Source organism: Balaenoptera borealis (genome assembly GCF_965194805.1).
Source record: "Balaenoptera borealis genome assembly, chromosome: 8".
Taxonomy (NCBI): Eukaryota; Metazoa; Chordata; class Mammalia; order Artiodactyla; family Balaenopteridae; genus Balaenoptera; species Balaenoptera borealis.
The window spans coordinates 13,134,058-13,158,515 of record NC_138865.1 but is presented as its reverse complement, the minus strand read 5'-3'; the positions used below and the strand labels follow the sequence as shown (position 1 = coordinate 13,158,515).

Below are 24,458 nucleotides of genomic sequence, written 5' to 3'. Positions count from 1 at the left end.
AAGTCTTTGTCGGTGACAATAACTAGGAAGTCAGGTTCCTGTGATGAGACTGTATTTAATACAGTAGCGGGCTTCATGACGATGTCGGGTGTATAAATCTAGGATCATGAGCTGTTGTTGGGAGTAGACGGACCGTAGTGACAAGTGTTTGGAGGAGTTGCTTCCTGAGGTGTGTGTTTCTTTGCTGACACCAGGCTTAGGTACCTGGTAAAACTAAGCCCCAGAGATACGATAATTCCCAGTTTGGATTTCTAGAATAATCGTTCCATCAAAAACAATAGAAGTCAAGAATGAGGAAATAACTTTTCTGGGAATGCCCACAACTCCAGTGGCATCTCTACCCTTCAATAATAGCTGGATTTCCAAACTGTTAAAATATTTTTCTAAGGCAGGTTTGGAAACTAGATAGATAACATGCTCATATGTTAATATGAGTATAGCTGTAGGTAAGAGGATTTCAAGCCTGTGATTTGAGCATGTGTATTTTTTTAACTTTGTGTTTTTAAAAAAATCATAAAATTAAAGGCAAACAATTAACATGGAAAAAAAGCTTGTAACTTATAGTACAGTTCAAAGGTCAGTAGATTTACTAATTAAAGGCTCTTAAAAATCAACTAAAGAATGATAAATATCCTTACACACTATAAAATAAAAACATAACTTACAAAAGAAAACTTCAAATGGTCAGTTAAATTTAAAAATAAATTTATACTATTAAAATGCGATACACACCATCTTTACCTGCACATTTGATAACGATGAAAATTCTTTATCCTTTGGTGAGATTGGACAAAAATTGGCCCTGTGTTTTATTGCTGATAGGAAGATAAATTCTTAAGGACAGAAATTTGGCACTGTGAATAAAAATCAAACACACACACACAGAGCAAAGGAAGATATCACAGTTGTCCAGTAATACCCCATCTAGAAATCTATCTAATGGAAAAAAAAATCCATCAGGTATAAACATAGAGGAATGTTAAAGTATGTACATTCAGCCCTTTCAAATGTAGGGTATGTTAATGAGGCAGGATAACCCTGATAGGTTCTTAAATAATAAAACTAAGGTAGAAGACATAAGTGTAATATGATCTCATTCCAAAAATATTTCAGGATTGGAGACTGGTTAGATATGAGTAAACTGTAGATAAGAGGGCTTTCAGTAGGTTTATTTTTTAGCCTTTCTGCATTTTTAAAGTTTCTACAATGAATTTGTACATTTTTATGGTGTTTAAACATGTTCAGTGACTTAAAAGTTGAGTTGGACGAATGTCAGCTCCTCCTTCCCTAGTAGAAGCAGGCAGTGTTCGCCCAACTCAGAGCATATACACAGCCTCTGTAGCCCCCGCTTCTCTACAGGTGGTCTTTTATAGTTGGATCTTTGTGTCTTGTAATTATGTTGAATTTCCACATATTCAGTTCGGGTGTCCTACTGAGGGAACATTCCCTTACCTAAAAGTTTGTATAGCAAACCCTGATGTTCAGCAATAAAGATCCTCATAAAAACATAAAAAGAGGGACTTCCCTGGCAGTCCAGTGGTTAAGACTCTGCGCCTCCACTGCAGGGGGCGCGAGTTCGATCCCTGGTTGGGGAACTAAGATCCCGCATGCCACGGGGCACGGCCAAAACAAACAAACAAAAAACCATAAAAAGAAAAAACCTTAATTGAGGAAAATTTTTAAATACTTTCCATTAATGATCCACTAGCTCTTTTACCCTTCATAATGTTGCGTTGCATCTGGGCCATCATTTTCACCATCAGATTGCATGATAACAATGGAAAAGCCAAGTTAATTAACCCATGAGATGAACTAAGAGAGTGGCTTTGTTGAAGTTAGTCCCTGATGGCCTGTTTACGGTTATTTTTCCCCCTGATGTTTTCTCATTCTAAAGCAGAGCTTGATCTGGGCTAGAGGGTCTGGTAGTCTGCATTCTCTGATTGCTTGGATTTGATAGACGCAATACGACATTGAGAAGCTCAGTCATATTAGTCCCTTTTTTAAAGTCACAGAGATAGGATGCCAGGTGTTGCTCTCGGCCCTCCAGCAACATTGGCTTCTCTTGATTCCTTCCACACACACCCTTCAGTGCCCCCCCAGGGCGCTTGCCTTAGCTGTTCCTCCTCCCTGCACGTCTCTCCCCTGAGATCTCAGAACCCACCTCCTCATCTTTCAGCCTCAACTCAGATGCCGGTTCCCGAGAGGCCTCTCCCACCAGCTCCGCTCAAACAACCTTCCCTGGTCACTGTCACATCTACGCCTTCCCTCCTAGCCCTAGATCTGGGGATCTGCTACAAGATCTTGGGATCTAGCAGCAGATGAGACAAGGTTCCTGCTCTCATGGTGCTTGTGGGTTACATCGAGGCCAGGGAGGCATATAATAAAGAAAGAAACCCACAAGATCATCTCAGATGGATAAGAGCTAAGAGGGAAGACGTTGATGTGACAGTGACCAGGGAAGGCTCCCTGAGCTGAGCTGGTGGGAGAGGCTCTCCAGGAGCTGGGGTTTGAGTTGAGACTGAAAGATGAGGAGGTGGCCTCTGGAGATCTCAGGGGAGAGACGTGCAGGGAGCAGGAACAGCTAAGGAATCAAGAGAAGCCAGTGTTGCTAGACCGTGGAGACTGGGAATGGGAGGACGGAGCCTGGCAGGCAGGCGTGGGATGGGGGCCTTCTAGGTCATAGTAAGGAGTTCGGATTTCATTCCAGGTGTCACGGGAAGCCACTGAAGGGATTCAGTTAGAGAAGTAGTGGAATCTGGCTTACATTTTACATAATCATCTCATCTCTTGGATGGAAAGTGGATTATCAGGGGTTAAGAGTGAAACCTGCGTGACCACATAATAGCCTGTTATAGTTCAGATGTGAGATACGGTGGCCCTGTCTCTGAGGAGATGCAGAGAGTGGACTGATTTAGCGGGAAGAGATAATAGGACTTGCTGTTAGATTTGGTGGGAGAATGAGAGAAAGGGAAGAACTGTAAATAACTTCTAGGTTTGGGGTGCTGTTTGCTAAGACGTGGACTATTTAAAGATGAACAGGAAAATCAAGTGAGTTCTGTTCTGGGTATGTTAATTTTGATATACTTTGTGGACTAAATTGCAGATAAAGTTCTTTTCTAAAGTTCTGCAAAATGGATGAATCGAGGATTAGCAGAAACCCTCTGATTGAGTAATTTTCTGAGAAGTTCATATTCCATGAGTACCATATAAGATATAGGTGAACGGAGGAGACGAATGTAAATATGTATATGCGTGTATGTATGTATTTGAGTGTGTGTATAAAATTCTAAGTTCAAAACATCCCTACTCTTGACAGTTGGTGGTAAGATTGCCACCCAGTGTAAATGCACTTGGGCTACAATTTGGGGACTTCTGTGTTGCTGAGAAATGGGCCAAAGACCTTCTGATTTCTACTTAGGAGAATGAACCAACTTTTCAGTTGATAGCTTACTTTAATCAAACAAGCACGAATAAGCAAAGACCAAGACAGCCCGTGTCCTGGGAGGACCCTGTCCTGGAGGCAGGTCGGCACCAGCGTGGCCAGTTCAGTGGATAGAAGGATACTAACTGGTCTTGCAGACTGGGTTGGGCTCAGAACGTTTCTAGGTTGAGGAGCTTCTCTACCCCTTGTCTGAAACTTGAACGCAAATGATCAGGGCTTGTTGCGGTGAGACAGAATGATTCAAATGGCAGAGAGTGATTAGACACAAAGATTAGAAGAGGAGAGAGAGGGAGGAGGGGGAGGCGTGGAGGTGGCGAGACTGGGCTGTCAGGGAAGGTAGCTGGGCGGGGAGTCCCCTGCTTGCTGGACATGCTGCTAATGAGCTGAGGGTGGTAGGTTTGCATGCAGGGCTTCTCTGCTACTTGAGGCAAAGCTGCTTCCGGCCATTCCCCGCTCTGTGCTGGCAATGCCCGCACGCCACTAGGATGGAGGACATCACCAAGACTGGCCTTCAGACAGCTTCAGGGGGCCAGTGGGAGAGCTCTGTTGTAGGGCTTTACGTACAAATCACTACCTTCCTTTTGTCCAGGTGGGGATAACTTCCCAGCTACTGGGCCCCTTCCTGAACCACCTAAGGGCACGTGTGACTCCTCTGTGCACGGTATAAAGAGGTGACCAGTGAGGCGTGGGCCTCCAGCGTTGTGTAGGCAACAGATCTGTTGGAAAACTTCTTTTAAAGATGGAAAATCTGACCGCCTTCTCTTTTTTTTTTTTTTTTGCCCCACCTTCTCTTTTTTCTCTTAAGATTTTATGGCCAAAGTGAAGATGGAGATGAATTTAGTAATTCAATCCGCCAGTTATTTCTCGCTTTCAATATGCTGATGGACAGGCCTCTGGAGGAAGCTGTCAAGATCAAGGTCAGCTTGAGTAACTCTTTTTTTTTTTTTTTTAACATCTTTATTGGAGTATAATTGCTTTACAATGGTGTGTTAGTTTCTGCTTTATAACAAAGTGAATCAGTTATACATATACATATGTTCCCATATCTCTTCCCTCTTGCATCTCCCTCCCTCCCACCCTCCCTACCCCACCCCTCTAGGTGGTCACAAAGCACTGAGCTGATCTCCCTGTGCTATGCGGTTGCTTCCCACTAGCTATCTAGTTTACGTTTGGTAGTGTATATATGTCCATGCCACTCTCTTACTTTGTCACAGCTTACCCTTCCCCCTCCCCATATCCTCAAGTCCATTCTCTAGTAGGTCTGTGTCTTTATTCCCGTCTTGCCACTAGGTTCTTCATGACTTTTTTTTTTTTTTCCTTAGATTCCATATATATGTGTTAGCATACTGTATTTGTTTTTCTCTTTCTGACTTACGTCACTCTGTATGACAGACTCTAACTCCATCCACCTCACTACAAATAACTCCATTTCGTTTCTTTTTATGGCTGAGTAATATTCCATTGTATATATGTGCCACATCTTCTTTATCCATTCATCCGATGATGGACACTTAGGTTGCTTCCATGTCCTGGCTATTGTAAACAGAGCTGCAATGAACATTGTGGTACATGACTCTTTTTGAATTACATTTTTCTCAGGATACATGCCCAGTAGTGGGGTTGCTGGGTCATATGGTAGTTCTATTTTTAGTTTTTTAAGGAACCTCCATACTGTTCTCCATAGTGGCTGTATCAATTTACATTCCCACCAACAGTGCAAGAGGGTTCCCTTTTCTCCACACCCTCTCCAGCATTTATTGTTTCTAGATTTTTTTGATGATGTTTGCAGATGACATGATACTATACATAGAGAATCCTAAAGATGCTACCAGAAAACTACTAGAGCTAATCAATGAATTTGGTAAAGTAGCAGGATACAAAATTAATGCACAGAAATCTCTGGCATTCCTATACACTAACGATGAAAAATCTGAAAGTGAAATTAAGAAAACACTCCCATTTACCATTGCAACAAAAAGAATAAAATATTGAGTAACTCTTAATGCTGTCGGTGAGGATGTTCTGGGGCAACATAGAACTGGCCATGGTGGGAGATAAAAAAAGTTAATCCTAGTTAGTTCGTGGAAAACTTGTTAATTTTAGAATGACTCATAGAAAGTAAAGGGAAATCCCTTTGTTTTAACTTTTATGTACATTTGTATTTTCAAATGTTGGTTTGCCAAAGACAAGCTAGCTATTTATTTATTTATTTATTTATTTTTATTGAAGTAGATTTGATTTACAATACTGTGTTAGTTTCTGGTGTACAACAAAGTGATTCAAATATATGTGTGTGTGTGTATATATATATTAAATTCTTTTCATTATAAGTTTTTACAAGATATCGAATATAGTTCCCTGTGCTATACAGTAAATCCTTGTTGTTTATCTATTTTATGTACCGTGGTATGTATCTGTTAATCTCATACTCCTAATTTATCCCTCCCTTCTCTTCCCCTTTGGTAACCATAAGGTTGTTTTCTATGTCTGTGAGTCTGTTTCTGTTTTATAAATACATTTATTTGTATTATTTTTTAGATTCCACATTTAAGTGATATCATATGGTATTTGTCTTTCTCTTCCTGACTTGGCTTAGTATGATAATCCTTGGGTCTATCCACGTTGCTGCAAATGGCACTATTTCATTGTCTTTTACTGCTCTGGAGTGTTCTATTGTGTATATATACCACATCTTCTTTATCCATTCACCTGTCGATGGGCATTTAGGTTGCTTCCATGTCCTGCCTATTGTAAATAGTGCTGCAATGAACATTGGGGTGTCTGTATCTTTTAAATTAGAGTTTTCATCTTTTCTGGATATATGCCCAGGAGTAGGATTGCTGGATCATATGGTAACTCTTATTTTTAGTTTTTTAAGGGACCTCCATACTGTTTTCCATAAAAATTGGCTCCACCAGTTTACATTCACACCAACAGTGTAAGAGGGTTCTCTTTTCTCCACGTCCTCTCCAGCATTTATTATTTGTAAACTCTTTGATCATGGCCATTCTGACCGGTGTGAGGTCATACCTCATTGTAGTTCTGATTTGCTTTTCTCTAATTATTAGCGATGTTGAGCATCTTTTCATGTGCCTGTTTTAAAGACCTAAATATAATCTATGACACCATAAAACTCCTAGAAGAGAACATAGGCCAAACATTCTCTGACATAAATCGTAGCAATATTTTCTTAGATCAGTCTCCCAAGGCAAAAGACATAAAAGCAAAAATAAACAAATGGGACGTAATCAAACTTAAGAGCTTTTGCACAGCAAAGGAAACCATAAAGAAAACGAAAAGATAACCGACAGACTAGGAGAAAATATTTGCAAACAGTGCGACCAAGAAGGGATTAATTTCCAAAGTATACAGACAGCGCATACAACTCAATATCAGAGAAACAAACACCCCAATCCAAAAATGGGCAGAAGACCTAAATGGACGTTTCACCAAAGATGACAAGCTACCCTTTTAGACGTCCCTTGAATGGCATTTCTGGACCCTGTGAATTCAGCCAGTTGATCCTGATGATGATTCAAGCAACAGGCTTTATTCTTAGGGCTCCCCTTCTTCCCAGAAGCCCATCGTCCCCATCATCTTCATCATTATCAATTTTTTGAGGTAAAATATGTAATCCCTAAAGACTCAAGTTTGAGTTTTATGTTTCGCTCTCTATGTTTCCCTCTCGTGAGGGAGACGTCAAGATTTTAACTCCTTCCTTGGATAGAAAACTGAATTCTAAATGGAGAGTGGCTCTTGGGTGGTGAGGGCAGAAAGCTGCGCCTCTGGACTTTTCAGGAAAAAGATCTTGGAAGATCGTGTAGTACAACATCAGCTTTCTTCTTCATCGCGAGAGGGTCTGTGTCCAGTTCCCTGTTCAAGATCCCAGCATCAGTCGTTTCTTCCTGGGATCAAGCAGGAAATCCTGTATTCGTCCTGCTTGGCAACTGAATATGCCTTCGGTGTTTTTCTTGCAGGGGGCAGCCTTGAAGTACCTTCCTAGCATCATTAATGACGTCAAACTTGTGTTCGATCCAGTTGAGCTCAGGTAAGTAGCCCAAAACTTTTGCTTCTTAACAGAGAAGTAGCTCCCCTGCTGGCTTGAGCTTAGGCGGCTACACATGCTGTGATTCTTCTAACACGTATTGACCGAACACCTTTTTGTGCTCAGTTCTGTGGAAGCCATAAAAGAAGACACAAAGCCAGCCCCTCAGAGGTTTGCACTTTCTCCAGGGAAACAAGACACACAGACATAAAATTAACTACAGAAAAAAGTACATAATACTATGCTTCCAGCCCTATACCTAAGTACCCCCCGAAATGCCGGGTCAGATGGTGATTGACACTGGGGTGGAGGTAGCCCGTAAAGACTTTTGCAGAAATTGAGGGTGAAGGCAGGTCTGCAAAGCAGTGATGGACCTGACTAATTTGCCAGTTTAGGCTGACTTAGCTCCCAGGCTGAGCCCTGGAGTGAGCACGGAATATAGGCTCTCCTTTGCTTCCTAGAGACAGATTCTCAGGTCACTGGGGAGAAAATTCCAGGTAAACCTGTCCACGCCCAAATAATTTCCCAGTAGAGGGGAAGAGCGTAATGCTCCCTTCAACTCGGCAGGATGAAAACAGTGACTGCTGGGGTTTCTCTTCCAGCGTGCTCTTCTGCAAGTTCATTCAGAGCATCCCTGACAACCAGTTAGTTCGCCAGAAACTGAACTGCATGACCAAGATAGTAGAGAGCAATCTTTTCCGGCAGTCGGGTGAGTCTCCACCAAAACTGCTGCTTACGGAAATCCCAGTCTTTTGTCTTCTTCAGCCAACACTGCCTCTTTTTTTTTTTTAATGTCAATAATGTCCTTGCCAATCGTTCGCTGGTGCTTGAGGACCTCCTGGGAAACCGGTTTTAAGGAGAAGGTGAAATCAGTTCAGCATTCCCATAGTTCCTGAAAGAGCAAAATCATGTGTTCTTTAAGTCGTGTTTCATTAATTAGCAAACGTTGTCCTCAAAATAGGAACCCCATAAAGTAACAGGCAAGCAGTAAAGACGGTCCTTTTAAACAAATGCATCTCCTTTGACTTAGAGTATAACATCCGTAACCAGGGGCTGGGGCAGGCAGTGATGCCATGGGGCAGAGGTCCAATACCTGGTTCTTTCCCAGTAAACCCAAGACTCGCTAGGGTGGGGCAGCTGTGGGAGCTTCTTTTGAAGCCACCACCACCAGGTCAGGGAGTCCCAGAGGGTGACTCATGCAGTGTGTATTGGCTGGAGGGTCTGAGAACTAGCAGGACACCGCAGAAATAGGAAAAGTTGAGTGGGTTGTTGGTGGGAGAACCCTTCTAGCCTTGCCCCTGGCTAGTTATGTAACTTTGGACGAACGAGGGACCTTCTCTAAGTCTCAGCTTCTATTTCTGTGGAAGGATGGACTTGAACTAGATCATATCAGCACGTCTTTTGGCTCTGACCTTTTCTGAGCCTCAGAATTTGTGCTTAGACATTTCAGCTGTTCCAAGGACCCAGTCAGGAGGAGTGCAGAAAGCTAGTGAGTGCTCTTAAGTGGAAAACTTAATACTAGTCAACCTCTTACTGTGCTGTGATTCCCTCTGCCTCTAAGGATGCCTAAACCATAAATGAGACAATAAAGATGCGTTGTTTGAGCAGAAGAGCAAATATGCCCTGGAAGATTCCAGCAGAGGAAGTATTATCACCATCCACAGTCGTTTCTGTTAGTTCCCAGAATGTCTGGACTCATCAGAATGATATTTTATCATTGTGAAGATCTCAGAAGGAAGACACAGTAGGAAGATAATACCTTACTTTATGAAGTCCACGTGCCTGTGAAAGCATGAACAGAATGTCTGTGAAACACTGAGATGTGCTGGTGAAGCTCAGTATTTATAGGAATTTTCGAGTGCATTTTCTCCATTAGGTGGAACATTTCAAAAAAATTAAAAGCATGTAACTTGCTTAGTTTATTAGTTTCATGTGACTTAGCTTGCAAGTATCAACGTTGGCTTTTTTTTTTTTTTTTTTTTGGCTGCGTTGTGCAGCTTGAGGGATCTTAGTTCCCTGACCAGGGATCGAACCCGTGCCCACTGCAGCGGAAGTGCGGAGTCCTAACCACTGGACCGCCAGGGAATTCCCAAGTTGGCCTTTTTTGTAAAAAAAAAAAAAAAAAAAAAGCTAAAGAAATTGTTAAATACTTTAAACATTTGGCTCCATGGACCCACAATAGGTGGGATTTTCTTTGTTTTTAAGGTCAAGGTACAGGGCTGAAGTTCCGTGCCTAAAACCGCGTGCGCCTCGGTGGCCTGGAGGAGCCCCTGCAGGGCTGAGTCCAGAGCTGGGAGCTGGGGGGACGGGCAGAGAGGGAGCTGCAGGAAAGAGCCAGGCAGTTCGGGGATGTGCTCCTTCCTGCAGCTGGTGAGTGGTCTGCATTTCGCCCCTCAGAGTGCAGAGACGTGCTGTTGCCTCTGCTGATAGACCAGCTCAGCGGCCAGTTGGACGACAACTCCAGCAAGCCTGACCATGAGGCCAGCTCGCAGCTTCTGAGCTACCTCCTGGAAGTTCTGGACAGGAAGGATGTGGTGAGTCAAAGAGCCGCTGATGCAGAGCGTAGCGTACGCTGGTCCACGGCCCGGGACAGGAGCAACTGCACAGCTCTCCTAGTCCCAGGCAGTTGAGATCCTGGGCGCTGGGGCAGGCTGCACCCATTTTAGAGCTGTTTAGAGAGGCTTCTCCCGGCTAGAATCTGTCATGCAAATCTAGGTCCAGGGAGATCCACCTACTGCTGGGGCTGCTACTGGCTGATTTTCCTGATTGGCCCAGTTCGCCCATCACTGAGATCCTGCTGAGGACTTTTCAGATCCAGAGCCCTGTTTAGACTTGTTAGGTAGAAACCCCTACCCTCTTATACCTCTGGTGCCTGACAGCACTATTGTAGATACACCGGAGCTTCTGAGAAGTTCTCATTTTATGTTCTCTCTGAAACTGATCCTTCCTTCTGGAGCCTAGTAGAAATGATGTGTTTTTTTCTTTTTAATCTCACCTCATCTCCTCCCCCTCAAAAAACCTGGGGCCACACTGCCTGGATTTTCCATGTTCTAGAGATAGACCTGTCATAGCCTCCACTCAAGAAGCTGGAGAACTTTGCAGAATGTTTTCAGTCGAAGACAAACCATAGTCGCTACCCCCCCATGATGGCTACAAGGCACCCATGTTCCTACAGAGAGGCAGGTGTCATGAATCACTTTCATTTAAAGAAATAGGAAGCAAGCAGAGAAACAATAAAAAGCAAGCCAGGAAAGAAGGGAGGGTGGGAGAGAGGGGACGCTACCAATACTTGGTGTTTTAATAAAATTACATAAATAGCAGTGATCTAGTTGTTTGAAGCATTAAGCAGGAGATTCGAGTATCTGTCAAGAAGCAATAACAGGTAAAGGCTTTGAAAAGGCAACTTGAATATTGATAAGTTGGAGCTGAAGGAGTATAGCATCAAACCACAAGAAAAGAAAGAAAGAAAAAGAAGGACTGAACATTCATGAGGCCCTGTTGGGTGCACCAGCCCAGCTAATTCCTGTACGGGATCTTTTCTTTTTTTTCTCGCAGCTATGAAAATTGAAGCTCCACAAAGTTAAATAATTGCTCATAGTCACACATGACAGAGTCAGAATAGTAAATCCCCGTCTTAGTCTGCTCGAGCTGCCGAAACAAAATACTGCAGCCTGGGTGGATTAAACAACAGAAATTTATTTCTCATAGTTCTTGGGGCTTGGAAGTTCAAGGTCACGGTGCCTGCATGGTTGGGTCCTGGTGAGGCCCTCTTCCTGTCCTGCAGATGGCCACCTTCTCGTTGTGTCCTCACACGGCCTTTGCTTGGTAGGGCAAGCTCTCAGGTGTCTCTTCTTATAAGGATACTAACCTATCAGTCCCAGGCCCTGCCTTCATGACCTGATTATCTATCTCCAAAAGCCCCATCTCCAAATACCATCACATTAGTGGTTAGAGCTTCAGCACAGGAATTTTGAATGCAAATGATCAGTCCATAACAATCTCCTTGACTTGAATTTCTTGTTTTTTTACATCCTAGAGAGGAGGTAGCAAGAACTCCATGTTGTTCCCTTTTTCTTCCCACTCGTGCGCCAAATTGTCCCGGGTAACCTGATGTACTCAGCGTCAGGACCAACTACCTCGTGCTACTGGGAATCCCCATAAACTGTTGAGTTGCTGGCTACAGGGAGCTCTCAGCGAGCCCAGATGGCCTGGGTCATTAGAGAGGCTTTCTTCCCCTGCATCTCCACGTTCATCTTTTAAATGTCAGAACCAGTTATGTTCAGCAGATTCCTTAATAACATTACGTATCGTTCCGTGGCAATGTTTCCCCCTTTTGGACAAGAGATTGCTTTGGACTGAAGAACCAGAATGAGAGTTAAAGAGAACTCTCAGCAGTCCAGGTTTCTTTAAGAAAAGTGAAGCTGAGTCAGAAGAAGTGGTGTCCATCCCTTTGTTTCCCCCTCAGGGCCCCACGGCGCTGCACGTACAGCTGATAATGGAACGGCTGCTGAGAAGGATCAACCGGACCGTGATTGGGATGAGCCGACAGTCTCCGCACATCGTGAGTGTCGCCCAGGGGACCACACAGCCACCGCGGCCTCTTAGTGTCCCACCCCACCTGTCCAGTGGGGGGCTCCGGGGAGCAGTGCCTTGAGACCAAATTCACGTAGGCCCCTCCCATCCCAGTTTCCAGTCTGCGCTGCGGGCTGGGTGGCATAGCTCCCTCGGGAAATGAATGGGGTCTAGAACCTTACAGCCCCCCTGGATGAGTGACTCTTTGTTATAACTGTGAGTAAATCTGATGCTGATTTTCTCTTGAGGGAAAATGATCCACCGGGGAGGTAGGGGAGGCGAATGGGGGATAATTTTAGAGGATCTCGCCAATACACATCATGCGGATCCATTCTTAAGGAGTCTTGCTCATATGGAAGGTGAAACAAAAGCCTCTTATAATATATTAAAGCAGAGACCCACTGAGATATGCAGGCGCCCTAGGTGGACTGAGAACTTGGGACCCATTCGACCTAATGCTCTTTAAATATTTGCTTAATATTTTATTTCAGGAAAATATGAGCCTTTGTGAGCAGAAAACTAGGGGTTTAGCTGACTGCATTTAGCATTTCCTCTATTGTCTCAAGCAGTTTAGTTGTAATTCTCAATGTACGCATGCTCTGTGTGGATGGATCTGCCTTCGTTAGAATGATAACAGTAACAGTATCAGTATGTCCAGCCAGCATGATGATAATGGTAGTAGTCACTGTTAGCTCATTTTTGTGTGTGTGCTAGAAAGTATCTTAAGCACTTTATATTTCTTTGAAAGGTCACACCAAGCTCCATTTTGCAAATGAGGAAACGTGCAAACGCCTGAGCAAGGTTACACAACCACCAGGTGATTGAGGTGGGCTTTGGCCCTGGGCAACCAGCCTGGAGGCAGTGCCTTGCGTGCTGTCAGCCACGCCCACCCCCAGCAGCTCACCAAGTTATGTTCCCAACTATGCGCTATAGTCACCATGAGAGGAATTCTGATAAGTTCAGTTTTCCCCTTCGCATCATATTCCCCGTGATATTTAGTGTGCTTATAAATCGGTGCCCTGTGGTACCATCCAGCCCTTGTGGTTCAAGGAAAAACCATTTAAAGAACTTGGGATTAGCATGCTGTTAGAAATGCCAGTGTTGCCCTGGGCTCTTAGTCTCCCCCTGTTATGTCTATTAAATGTCAGATAAAAAGTGTGATTGAGGCCAGAGGTAACTGTTGAAAGGCCAAGTTGTATCATCATTAAAATGAAGCATCTTTTACTAAAGGTGCATCTTTTGCGATGCTAAAATCTCTGATTAGATTTTAATCAGAGGACATAGAAAAAGAACTATCCCAAATTGCTATGGTAAATAAAAACCATTTATTCAACAAATATGTATTAAGAAACTACTGTAAGCCAGGCACTGTTCTAGATGCTGGGGATATATCAGGAAACAAAACAGACTAAAATCACTACCTTAGAGAAGCTTACATTCTAGCAAGAACGATAACAAAAAAATAAATGGCAGAGTATTAGAAGGCTATAAGTGCTATGGAGAAAAAAATGAGTGGGATAAGGGGAGTTAGGGTAGAAGAGTTACAATTTATGTAAGCTGATTAAGAATGGCTTTCCTGGGTCTTCCCTGGCAGTCAGTCCAGTGGTTAGGACTCCACACTTTCACTGCCAGGGACCCAGGTTTGATCCCTGGTCAGGGAACTAGAATCCCACAAGCCGCGTGGTGCAGCCAGAATAAAAAACAGGCTTTCCTGAAAGGGTAAAATTTGGACAAACACTTGGCAAAGGTCTGGAGAAACAAATAGTGTTAGGTGCTGATGGTAATGCAAACTATATGCTGGTTTGGCAATATATATCAAAGCCTTAGTACAATAAATTTACGTCACTTTATAATTAGAAAAATAAACATTTTTAAACAAAAGAGACCTAAGACAGACATTCATTCAGAGGGAGGTGTATATGGATAGTATTTCACTGTTTTTGTGTATAGGAAGTTATTCTCTCCATCCCAGGAACAGCTGTATTTTCATCTCCTCTGTGCCAAGTTCACTTAAATTTGTGTTGTTTTCATAACTATATGAATACAAGAGGATACTACCTTAGATACTTGCCCTCGGCTAGAAAATTAAGTCTGTGGCTCAAATATGGTTGGACTAGGGGAAAGCAAGTTGAATAATTCCTGTTAATTCCTGGCCTCAAAAATGGAAATGATGGTAATCATCTAATTATCCGATCCCTTTCTTCAAACCAGGTCCACAGTTACACAGCATAACATGCTAGGAATCACTGGCCAAAGGATTGTAGAGCTGGTGGAATGACACTGAAGTGGTCCAGCAGGGAGCTCTCCCAGCCTCTCTTCGGCTCTTCCACTCAGTTTTACGACCTCTCTTTTTCCTCTTTGCTTTCCTCCAAGCTCAAATTTATTTAAATGATCTAAATACTTTGGACATTTCTCCCTGGACGTCTCTATTACACCTCTGTCTCAACAAGCAACTCAGGGTCTACAAGTTGTTACAGCTTAACTAGTCATCTAGCTGAGATCTTACTGTCAGTATCCCCTGACCTATAGGATTTCAGAGGTCATGGCTATTCATAGGATGAGTGAAGCCCTCCACCACACTGCTTCACTCAAACCTGGAAGGAGCTTATTTTTAGCAGAAACCGCAAAGCACATGCCTTTGGACCTTTAGGATGCAGTATGTTTCCAGCGTGCTGGGGTCCCTGCATAGTTTATTGGGTGGGGAAAACCAAAGTACATGCACCCAAATCTTGCTTTGTCCGTTGGTGGTCTCAGGAGCTGGGATTTGTGTTTTCGGTCTCCTTCCAGGGGAGTTTCATCGCTTGCATGATTGCCATTCTGCGGCAGATGGACGAGAGCCACTACAGCCACTACATCAGCACTTTCAAGACGAGACAAGACATTATTGTAAGTTGTCTTCATTGGATCCTGGTAACTTTAAGACTTCTCATATTTTGGCAGAACTGAGCCTCATGAGTCTAGGGTTCTCTTCCCACACACCACCGAATGCTGTGTCGCTTTCCACAGTGATTACAGGAGGGAGAGTTTTTCTCTGCCACAGCATTTGAAGAAGAGTACAGTACATATACCAGGAGGTCCTCATGCAGCCACCTAAGTCTCTTGGATTTAGAGAGAGCCCATATTTAGAAACATTTGGGTGACCTCTTTTGCTCTCAGAAGAGGACAGTGTCTCATTTTCAGGGACAGTAGTCACCCATGCCCTGGCAAGGATTTTAGGAGACAGAGATGTTCATGGTCTTTTAAGATGTGGTTGATGTCATCCTTTTCAGTATTCCCTGGAGAGGGAAACAAAAAGAGGTAATACCTGCCCCAGGTAACAGTTGTAAGTTATCGTCAGTTGAAAATATTCCATTCTCGGACTTCCCTGGTGGCACAGTGGTTAGGAATCCGCCTGCCAATGCAGGGGACACGGGTTCAAGCCCTGGTCCGGGAAGATCCCACATGCCGTGGAGCAACTAAGCCCGTGTGCCACAACTACTGAGCCTGTGAGCCACAACTACTGAGCCCATGTGCCACAACTACTGAAGCCCGCGTGCCTAGAGCCCATGCTCCACAACAAAGAGAAGCCACCGCAAGAGAAGCCCGGGCACCACAATGAAGAGTAGCCCCTGCTCGCCACAACTAGAGAAAACCCGCGCACAGCAACGAAGACCCAACACAGCAAAAAAAATAAAATAAATTAATTAAAAAAAAAAAAATAAAGCATTGATATGAAAATTGAGCTTAAAAAAAAATATTCCATTCTCTTCTGTTTTAAACAAAAAAATTGTTCTCATAGTTACTATTAAGCATACAGCCGAAGGTGGCCCAAGAGGCTAAGTTAGGTCCCTGGCTGCTTCCCCAGGATCCTTGCCTTCAGGGAATTGTTAGTGGCTGTTAAACATCCCTGAAGGTGAGAATTCCCTGGCCTTCCAGTGGTTAGGACTTGGTGCTTTCACTGCCGTAGCCTGGGTTTAATCCCTTGTCGGGGACCTAAGATACAACAAGCTGCATGACCCTCCCCCAAAAAAAATCCCTGAAGGTATTGTCTTATCTTGTGAAGCAGTGGGCTAGACAGGGAGCTGGATTAACAGGCGAGGTCTCATTGCACTCGTCTTTGCTCTGGGTAACTTCGCATCATTCGTGCGTATTCCAATTTTCTTTATGCTCTAGATTTTCCACTTTCTGCCTTCATTATACTGATAGCATGTGGCCAGTACACCCAAGGATATCCAGCTCTTTCTCTGCCAGTCACTCTCCTTTCTGTGAGGTCTACATGATGGAAAAACACACAAGGAATTGTACTGTTTATTATTGTTAGTTGTAATTGATCCAATGATGAACCCTCAGAGCACTGTCTTGGACCACAATAAAGGACTTAATGGGGCTTAGTCTGGAGTCCTGTGTGGACCTCCACATAGGCCATGCTGTGGCTGGCAGCGTGGTACAGGAATCTGTAGCGATCCGTAGCTGTGCTTGCAGAGATCTGGGCGAGAGAATTAGGAAGAGGGGAGAGGTGGGGAGAGGTGGAAGCCGAGGGTAGCAGTGTTTCTCTTCCGTAGTGGGTTTAAGAACACAGGCTTTAGAACACCCGGATCTGGGTTTGAATTCTGGCTATTCTGCTTTCCTCTACGAAATTTTGGGCAAGCTGTCTAACCTCACTAAACCTCAATTTCCTCCTCTGTAGGATGGTACCTACCTGGGGGCAGGAGGTAGTTAATGTGAGTATTGATGAGTGGACATGTGGAAAATGCCTCACTTTGTGCCTGGCATGTGTTACTAGCTATGAGAACCAACTACTTATGATAATGATATTACATTATAATTACATATATAATATTATATTATTATTATGTAAGATAAAATTAATATAAAAATAGTTTAGTGACTTTTTTTCAGATTTCCTTCTGAAAGCAGGAAGAATAAAGAAAGTTATACTAAATTCAAACTCTTGGCAATTTGGCTCCGTTAAGTAAGCAAAAAGAAGAAAAAAACAAACAAACCAGATTTAACTCCTATTTTCCAGGACAGTGGTGGGCTCTTCCCCTGCATCATCTAATTAAAAGAGGATTATTGTCTCCAAGGGAACAGTAGTCATCAGTGGCAGAACTGCAGGGGACAGCTAAGCCCTTTGACCTCCAGTGGACTGTCCTTTCTCTCGCTCCTGCTGCTTCTGAAGAAATCACTTGAAAGACTTCGGGAAGTGGTAGATAAAGTGAAGCCTGGGGTTATCTGTGAACTGCCTTTATTATGTCATCACTGTTTACAGTTCACTGAGAGCACTAGAATTGAATATAGAGTTGGTGTCAGAAGCAGATAACCGGCATCTACATCCTTGTTTCACAAACCATCAACTCTTGTTGACTTGAGGAAAAAAGTTAATAGGATAGTTAATAAGTAATGGATGCACTTAAAATGGATGATGAAAAACTGAAAAACTTGTGAACTATGTCTATGATTTCAGAATGGAGGGTAGAAAAGTTTGACTCTCCATTGAACCAGAAGGAAGGAGCACAGACTTGAGAGCTGGAATTGCTCCCATTCCTATGCTGTTTGGCATCCGAAGTGTACTGGTTAACCCACAGGACGGGGGTCTCAGAGGAATATTGTTAGAAATAGAACCCAGGCCCCCTGCCTCCCAAGCCCCGTGTTCTTTCTATATATGATGTCATTCATGAGCTAGAACTGCACGGTGTAGTGCCAGAGAAATTGGACTGGATTTTCATTTCAGGAATCTGAGTGGAAAATGTCTAAATTTAACTAACTAATACATTAAAAACCTTTCCAAACTTTTTAGCTTTGATTTTTAGCCCAATTGTTCTGAGTTGCTTTTTCCTCTTAGCCCTGTTTCGAGTAGAATAGCTGTTTTTTCAATACTGGGCTTTTGTTATTAGTTTTTACAGACATGATGATCCACTGCTATAATCTCTTTTTAAGGACCATTTAGGACCCTCCCTCCAGGCTACGCATGGTAACGTTCCTGGAAGAGGAAGAATCATGACTCTGCTTCTTATTTATAGCATTTTTGTTCTGTTCTAATAATAATAAGGGAGAATTGGACTCAAAGTTATTAGAAGTATCAGTTTTCTCAGACTCAGATACAGAGAACAAACTGGTGGTTGCTAGAGGGGAGGAGGGTAGAGAGATGGATGAAAGAGGTGAAGGGGATTAAGAGATCCTAACTTCCAGCTGTAAAGTAAATAAGTCCCAGGACGTAATGTACACATAGGGAATCCAGTCAGCAATGTTGTAACAACTTTGTATGGTGACAGATGGTAACTGGGCCTATTGTGGTCATCATTTCCTAATGTGTAAAACCATCGACTCACTATGTTGTACACCTGAAACTAATATAATATTATGTTAATATTAATTAACTAATATAATATGTTAATTGTAACTCAATTTTTAAAGGACACCAAAAAGTTAAAAAAACAGAAAACGTATCAGTTTTCTCACAATTGTTGGTGAATTCATTTGAAGTACAGTAGATCTATTCAGACAACATTGGCAGCCGAGGACTGAAGATACTATGGCTTTGAACTTGGGATCCAGAATCCCAAGGTCTCTTCCCAGCTCTCCAGCTTCTTGGTTTCTGTGGCCTTAAGCCAGTCGTTTAATTTTTCAACAGTCTCAGTTTTATCATTTATAAAATACAATTTTTAAATCCTTCTCTTCCTTATCAGATTATATGATGTAAACATCAAATCATAGGATACCTGTAAGAATGCTCTGTTGCATACACACTGCTATGTTTAAAATAGATGACCAACAAGAAACTACTGTATAGCACAGGGAACTCTGCTCAATATTCCTTAATAACCTAAATGCGAAAAGAATTTGAAAGAGAATAGATGCATGTATATGTATAACTGATTCACTTTGCTGTACACCTGAAACTAACACAACATTGTTAATCAACTATACTCCAATATAAAAGAAAATTTAAAAAAAATACTCTGTTATCCCTATAAACCTCACTCAAAAGATAGGTTATGGGACCTGGGCCATCGTGTTCCTTCCTTTACGTCAGTGTGCTGGAGGAAAGGCTTATGAAGTATAACCCAGTTTTCCCCCAACCTTTCCTCCTTTATTTTCTGCAGGATTTCCTCATGGAAACTTTTATCATGTTTAAGGATCTAATTGGAAAGAACGTCTATGCCAAAGACTGGATGGTCATGAATATGACACAGAGCAGGTGAGACTGACCATCGCAGGGCCAGAGGCATTGGAAAACTTGGGTCTGGAAACTAGGTTTTGACCCTTGTGAAGCATGTTAAATCTCTTTGCTTCAAGTCCACCATCTGTAAAGTAAGCATCCTCCCGCTTTCGTGGTCCTGGTTTACGTGCTCCTGTTCTTGATTCCATGCAGGCTACTGTGGTCACTCCGACTTGGGCTCTCTGCTCTCTTCTTTCTGCTGTAACCTCCTCATTGCTCTCATGTTGACTGTCAGCATCAGCTCTGCAAGGTGTCTTTCAGTGTCTCCATATGGCCTTCATCATCCTGACATTCAAGGCATCTGCATCCCGACCCACCCTGCTTTTCTAGCCTTGTCTTCCACTGTTTCCCTCTGTGTACAACTTGCCCTCCAATCAAACTGGCCTCTTCCCTCCTAACCCTAACCCTGACCCTGACCCTGACCCTGAACATGTTCTGTGCCTCCGCTCACACTGCTGCTTCTACCTGCAGTGTCTGCCCCATTGTCTCTGGCCATCAACATGCCTCCCATTCCTTAAGGTCCTTCTCAAATGCCATCTCCAAAGGAAGCCATTCTGATCTGGATGTCATCTTCTCTTCTTTTGATTTCCCCATACCTCTTTGATACCCCCTCCTAGAATTTTCCATATTCTTTGTTGGGTCATGGTTCGATTTACAGGTTACAAATGCTCTCCACCAAGTTGTAGATTTCTTAGAACAGGAACCATTCTTTCAAGGCAAAACCTAAGCCAGTGCTTTGCAGTTGCTGGTCCTCAACAAAGACTTGTTGAATGAAAGTGAAATGGACTGAATACAGATAGTAAAAGAGATTCAGGATTTTTAAAGAGCTAAATAAAGTAAATCATTATGATAGCATTATTGTTAACTCTCTGTGGTCCTGATACCTGATTAGAAAAACCCTTCCCAACTATGTACAGATTAGAGAAACAATTGCATCCGAAGTCCTAGACTTTAAAACGTTAGTATCACGATGGAGCAAAAGGAGCCCTGGTCTGAGGCTTGGGAGCCCTGGCTTGTCCTCTGAGCTGTACCCTGAACTGGCTAAATTGTGATGCAGCCTTGAGCTGTGCTACTAGTCAGTTCAAGAAACTGATCTTCAGTAACCTTCTCTGTAGAATGTGCTGTTGTTGGTCTCCAAGGACCTTGATAGATCTAAAGGTCTTAGATTGTCAAGTCCAGGTTTGATTTGCTTTGGCTTTTAACATAGATGGAAAATGTTTCAAAGAGCATGAAGTTGCCTTCTTTATCCAGTGTGTTTTTCCTCCCCTAGGGTTTTCCTCCGTGCCATAAATCAGTTTGCTGAGGTTCTCACAAGATTCTTCATGGATCAGGCAAGCTTTGAACTTCAGGTAAGCATGTGACTCACCTAGGAGTTCCTTGAGTTCTCAGCCAAAGCAAGAGAACCGTTTCATTTTGGAAAACATCGCCTCAGATTTTTTATCATAACACAAATACACACAAACACACCTGCTTGCAGGTAGGCACGCAGGTATTCCTCTACCTACAAACGGTTTAGTGTCCAAAGAGCAGTTTGTATAAACACCTGTTTGAAAGTTCAAAGTGATAACAAAACTGGTGATCACTAGCTCCATCTTCATTCATTCGTTCATCCAACAAATATTAGAGAGTTATATGTACAGGGCACTATTCTAGTGCCTGGTGAAGGCAGACAAGGTCCTGCTTCCGTTACAGGGTACATTTTGTTGGTGATGTGCTTTTGCTGTGATATGGCCTGTGTTTGTTTGTATCTATGGAACTTTGGAAGTAGAGAGTCATAAGCAGAGGAGATTATATATACATATTGCATATACATATACATGTTTATATGTGTATATACATATGTGTTTATATGTGTATGTGTGTATATATATCAAAATGGTTATATACGTGTGTGTATTTATACACACACACACATAAGTACCTATGCCAAAATGGAATCAAGCTGTACAGTTCTTTGGTAACCTGTTAATCTACTTTATTTACTTTTTCTGTGATCTTTTCGATGATAATAAATATTTTCACAGTATTTTTAATGGCTGACTACAGTGCATTGTATGGCTGGACCATGGTTTATTTAACCGAATTCTTCTTATGAACATTTAGATTGTTTCCATTTTCTGTTATTATGTTCAATAGCAGTGTGAGGGCCTTCCTTGTTTTAAATATTTTTTTAAATAGCCATAAATATGTTACCAGGATAAAGTCCTAAAGTATTTACTAGTCAAAAATTTGGCAGATTGTCAGGGCTTTTGATAAGTATTGCCAAACTACTTACTATAAATAGGTACACTTCTTGGCAACAATTTTCCTTTATCCCAGGAGTAAAGACAAATATAATAGTTTGGATTATTTTTAAAAGCTTGATATTAATAAAGCATTAAAACTTTCAGGGATGAATAATTGAAACACAGGAGAGAAAAGGAAGTCCTGTGGATTTTATTTTGGATTTTTTTCCCATTAATTTCTGGCGAGTGCATTTGTACCATGTGGCACTGTTTTATTATGACTCATATTAATGTTATTTTCTGTTTCTTTTCACCCACACCATTAATTTTGAACAGCTCTGGAACAATTACTTCCATTTGGCAGTCGCTTTTCTCACCCATGAGTCCCTTCAGCTTGAAACCTTCTCACAAGCCAAGCGCAACAAAATTGTAAAAAAGTAAGTGTCCTCTTAAACTTGCTTATGATTGGGAAGGTGATTCTTCCATTTCTATTTGGAGCAGGAGTTTTGGTATCACAGAAATTACTCTTCAGTGGTTACCCGTGTTGTTAGTGAGATAGGTCTTAAAATAATCGTTTAATAGACCTCAGATTTCCCCAGATTCACATCTTTTCTCAGGGGCCCATTCATTTTCAAATCAACCATCACATTCTATTATAGAATCTCTACATAAAGAGACACTGAAGCCAGCCAGTCCTCCCATCACCAGGAACAGCTGCCATCTGCTGGCAGCTTGTCCAAATTGCAGGCATAGTGCCTCTCTGTCTCATGCTTCACAGAGCAGACTCCTTTGGCACCATTGGTCTACCTCCCAGTTTCAGTCACTTCAGCAGAGAAGCCAAGAGTAACACATCACCTAAAAACACCCTCCAGATTCCTGGCTCAGAATTCAAAATGGACCTGTGTGCAAGAGTGATGAGAGATTTAGGGAAGACTTTCATTGCTTTCACCTCAAGTCTGTTTTGAAGTTCATTGAGAGCCTGGGAACTCAAAGGCTGTGTAATTAAATAGAACTTGAGAAATTTATCATTTAAAAGCTGTGAATTTTAGTTCTGTTCCCCTGCTAGCATGTCTGGGACTCTAGGCAAATTATTTAGCATCCCTCTAGCTCCTCCCTAAAATACTAAGATTGGTGGCTAAGTGATTGAGATTTAGTGATTGCACTTTCAAAGATAAAAGTAAAACCTGTTTTGTAGATTTCCTTGTGGGGTGGATATCAAGAGATATTTGATTTTTAAGATGGACACCTTAATCTTATTCTTTAGAATACCTTAAATGACATAACTTCATTCAAGGATGTATTTGATTTTGGTTAAATGACCATAAGTGAAATGAGTTGACACCAAGTCTGATAAATAAAGTGGCTAGTAAGAATTAATGATTCTGGTTTTGGTCAAAGGAAAGTGTGACTGTAAGTACAATCCATGTAAAAATATATGCATATGGGCAAAGATAAACCTTAGGAAATAAAAACATTTATATTGGGGCTTCCCTGGTGGCGCAGCGGTTGAGAGTCTGCCGGCCAATGCAGGGGACATGGGTTCGGGCCCTGGTCTGGGTGGATCCCACATGCCGCTAGAGCAACTGGGCCCGTGAGCCACAATTACTGAGCCTGCGCGTTTGGAGCTTGTGCTCCGCAACAAGAGAGGCCACGACGGTGAGAGGCCCGCGCACCGCGATGAGGAGTGGCCCCCGCTTGCCGCAACTGGAGAAGGCCCTCGCGCAGAAACGAAGACCCAACACAGCCAAAAAAATAAATATAAATGAATGAAAATTTTAAAAAACAAACAAACAAAAAAAAACATTTATATTAAGCTTATAGGAATGTGAATGAATTTTTTTTCAAGACTTCTCTGATTTTTAGTAAAAGCATCAACAGTAGTATTAATAAGCAATAAGAATAGTTATCATTTATTATCTATTATGTGCCGGACATGGACCACATATGCTTATATAATAATAATAAAATTAGCTTAGGTACCTTTGTTAAATAGGAATAGTAAGAAAAATTTTTCAATATGATTTTTATACTGGCTTCTGAAGACATTGCCAAAGCAAGAATTTGAAAAAAAAAATGTCTGGTGCAATAGTATCATAAGTAGAAAACACAGAATCGTGCTGGCAGGGTAGGTCATAAGTCCATATTCTAACTCCTTGGGAATATTTACAGCATCTACTTTTGACCCACCCTATTTCTATTGTCTAAGCCTCCAGCCTCTGATATGGTATATGGTGTGGGGCAGCCCTAGGCATATGTATTCTTTAAGAGATTTTCAGGTGACTCTGATTCACCTCCGCCCAAGAACCACTGTCTAGATCAATGCTTCTCTACTCTTTTTTCCTCCATTGTCAACTCCTGTAAGGAACCTTTTTAGAAAATGTTTTTCTAATCACACCCCCCCCATGAAATATTAATACCACAGATACACCATATATCAGTTTATGTACTAAATGTATATCTGTACTTTATACATAAAAACAGGAAGCTTTTTTTGCCCCCATGGACCAATTTTCACCCCTTCAGGGACACTGTCACTCCCACTGAGAATGTATGTCTAGAGATTCCCAATGTGAGTGCTTTGAAGAGCGTCCTGGTGTGGATAAGGGTTACTCAAATATAAGTATATAAAGGCCAGCCACATTACTGTGTAAGTCATCCCTCGTTCATCTTCCTTTTCTTTAGTGTTTGTTGTGTTTTATTTTATTTTTTTGCTTAAGAACAACCAGAGTGTTTCTCACTCTTCCCTCTTCAATAAAGTTTGTTAATCTCATTTTCTCAGTGATTTTTTGACACTTACTTTGGTCTTCCTCCTGCTGTGAAAGTCCCCCCACCTCTATGTGGCTCAGTTCTTGGGGGCTTTTTTTGGTATCGACCACATCTCCTTGTGGGATCTTAGTTCCCTGACCAGGGATCGAACCCTCACCCCCTGCAGTGGAAGCACAAGTCTTAACCCCTGGACCACCAGGGAAGTCCCTC

General features: G+C 42.3%; 1 protein-coding gene across 2 annotated transcripts in view; it reads left to right on the top strand.

Moving 5' to 3' along the window:
* The window catches only part of DOCK5 (dedicator of cytokinesis 5), a 214,915-nt gene that overhangs the window by 145,253 nt on the left and 45,204 nt on the right, over nt 1-24,458 (top strand). For both annotated transcript variants that reach the window (XR_014247657.1, XM_082402765.1), the window contains exons 23-31: nt 4,248-4,359; nt 7,420-7,490; nt 8,090-8,196; nt 9,885-10,021; nt 11,953-12,048; nt 14,847-14,945; nt 19,142-19,236; nt 20,528-20,606; nt 21,819-21,919. Coding sequence is in view for 1 of the 2 variants with exons in the window: in XM_082402765.1 (XP_082258891.1) it covers nt 4,248-4,359; nt 7,420-7,490; nt 8,090-8,196; nt 9,885-10,021; nt 11,953-12,048; nt 14,847-14,945; nt 19,142-19,236; nt 20,528-20,606; nt 21,819-21,919 (897 nt within the window). In the remaining variant the exon portion in view is untranslated. The remainder of the gene's footprint in view (nt 1-4,247; nt 4,360-7,419; nt 7,491-8,089; nt 8,197-9,884; nt 10,022-11,952; nt 12,049-14,846; nt 14,946-19,141; nt 19,237-20,527; nt 20,607-21,818; nt 21,920-24,458) is intronic.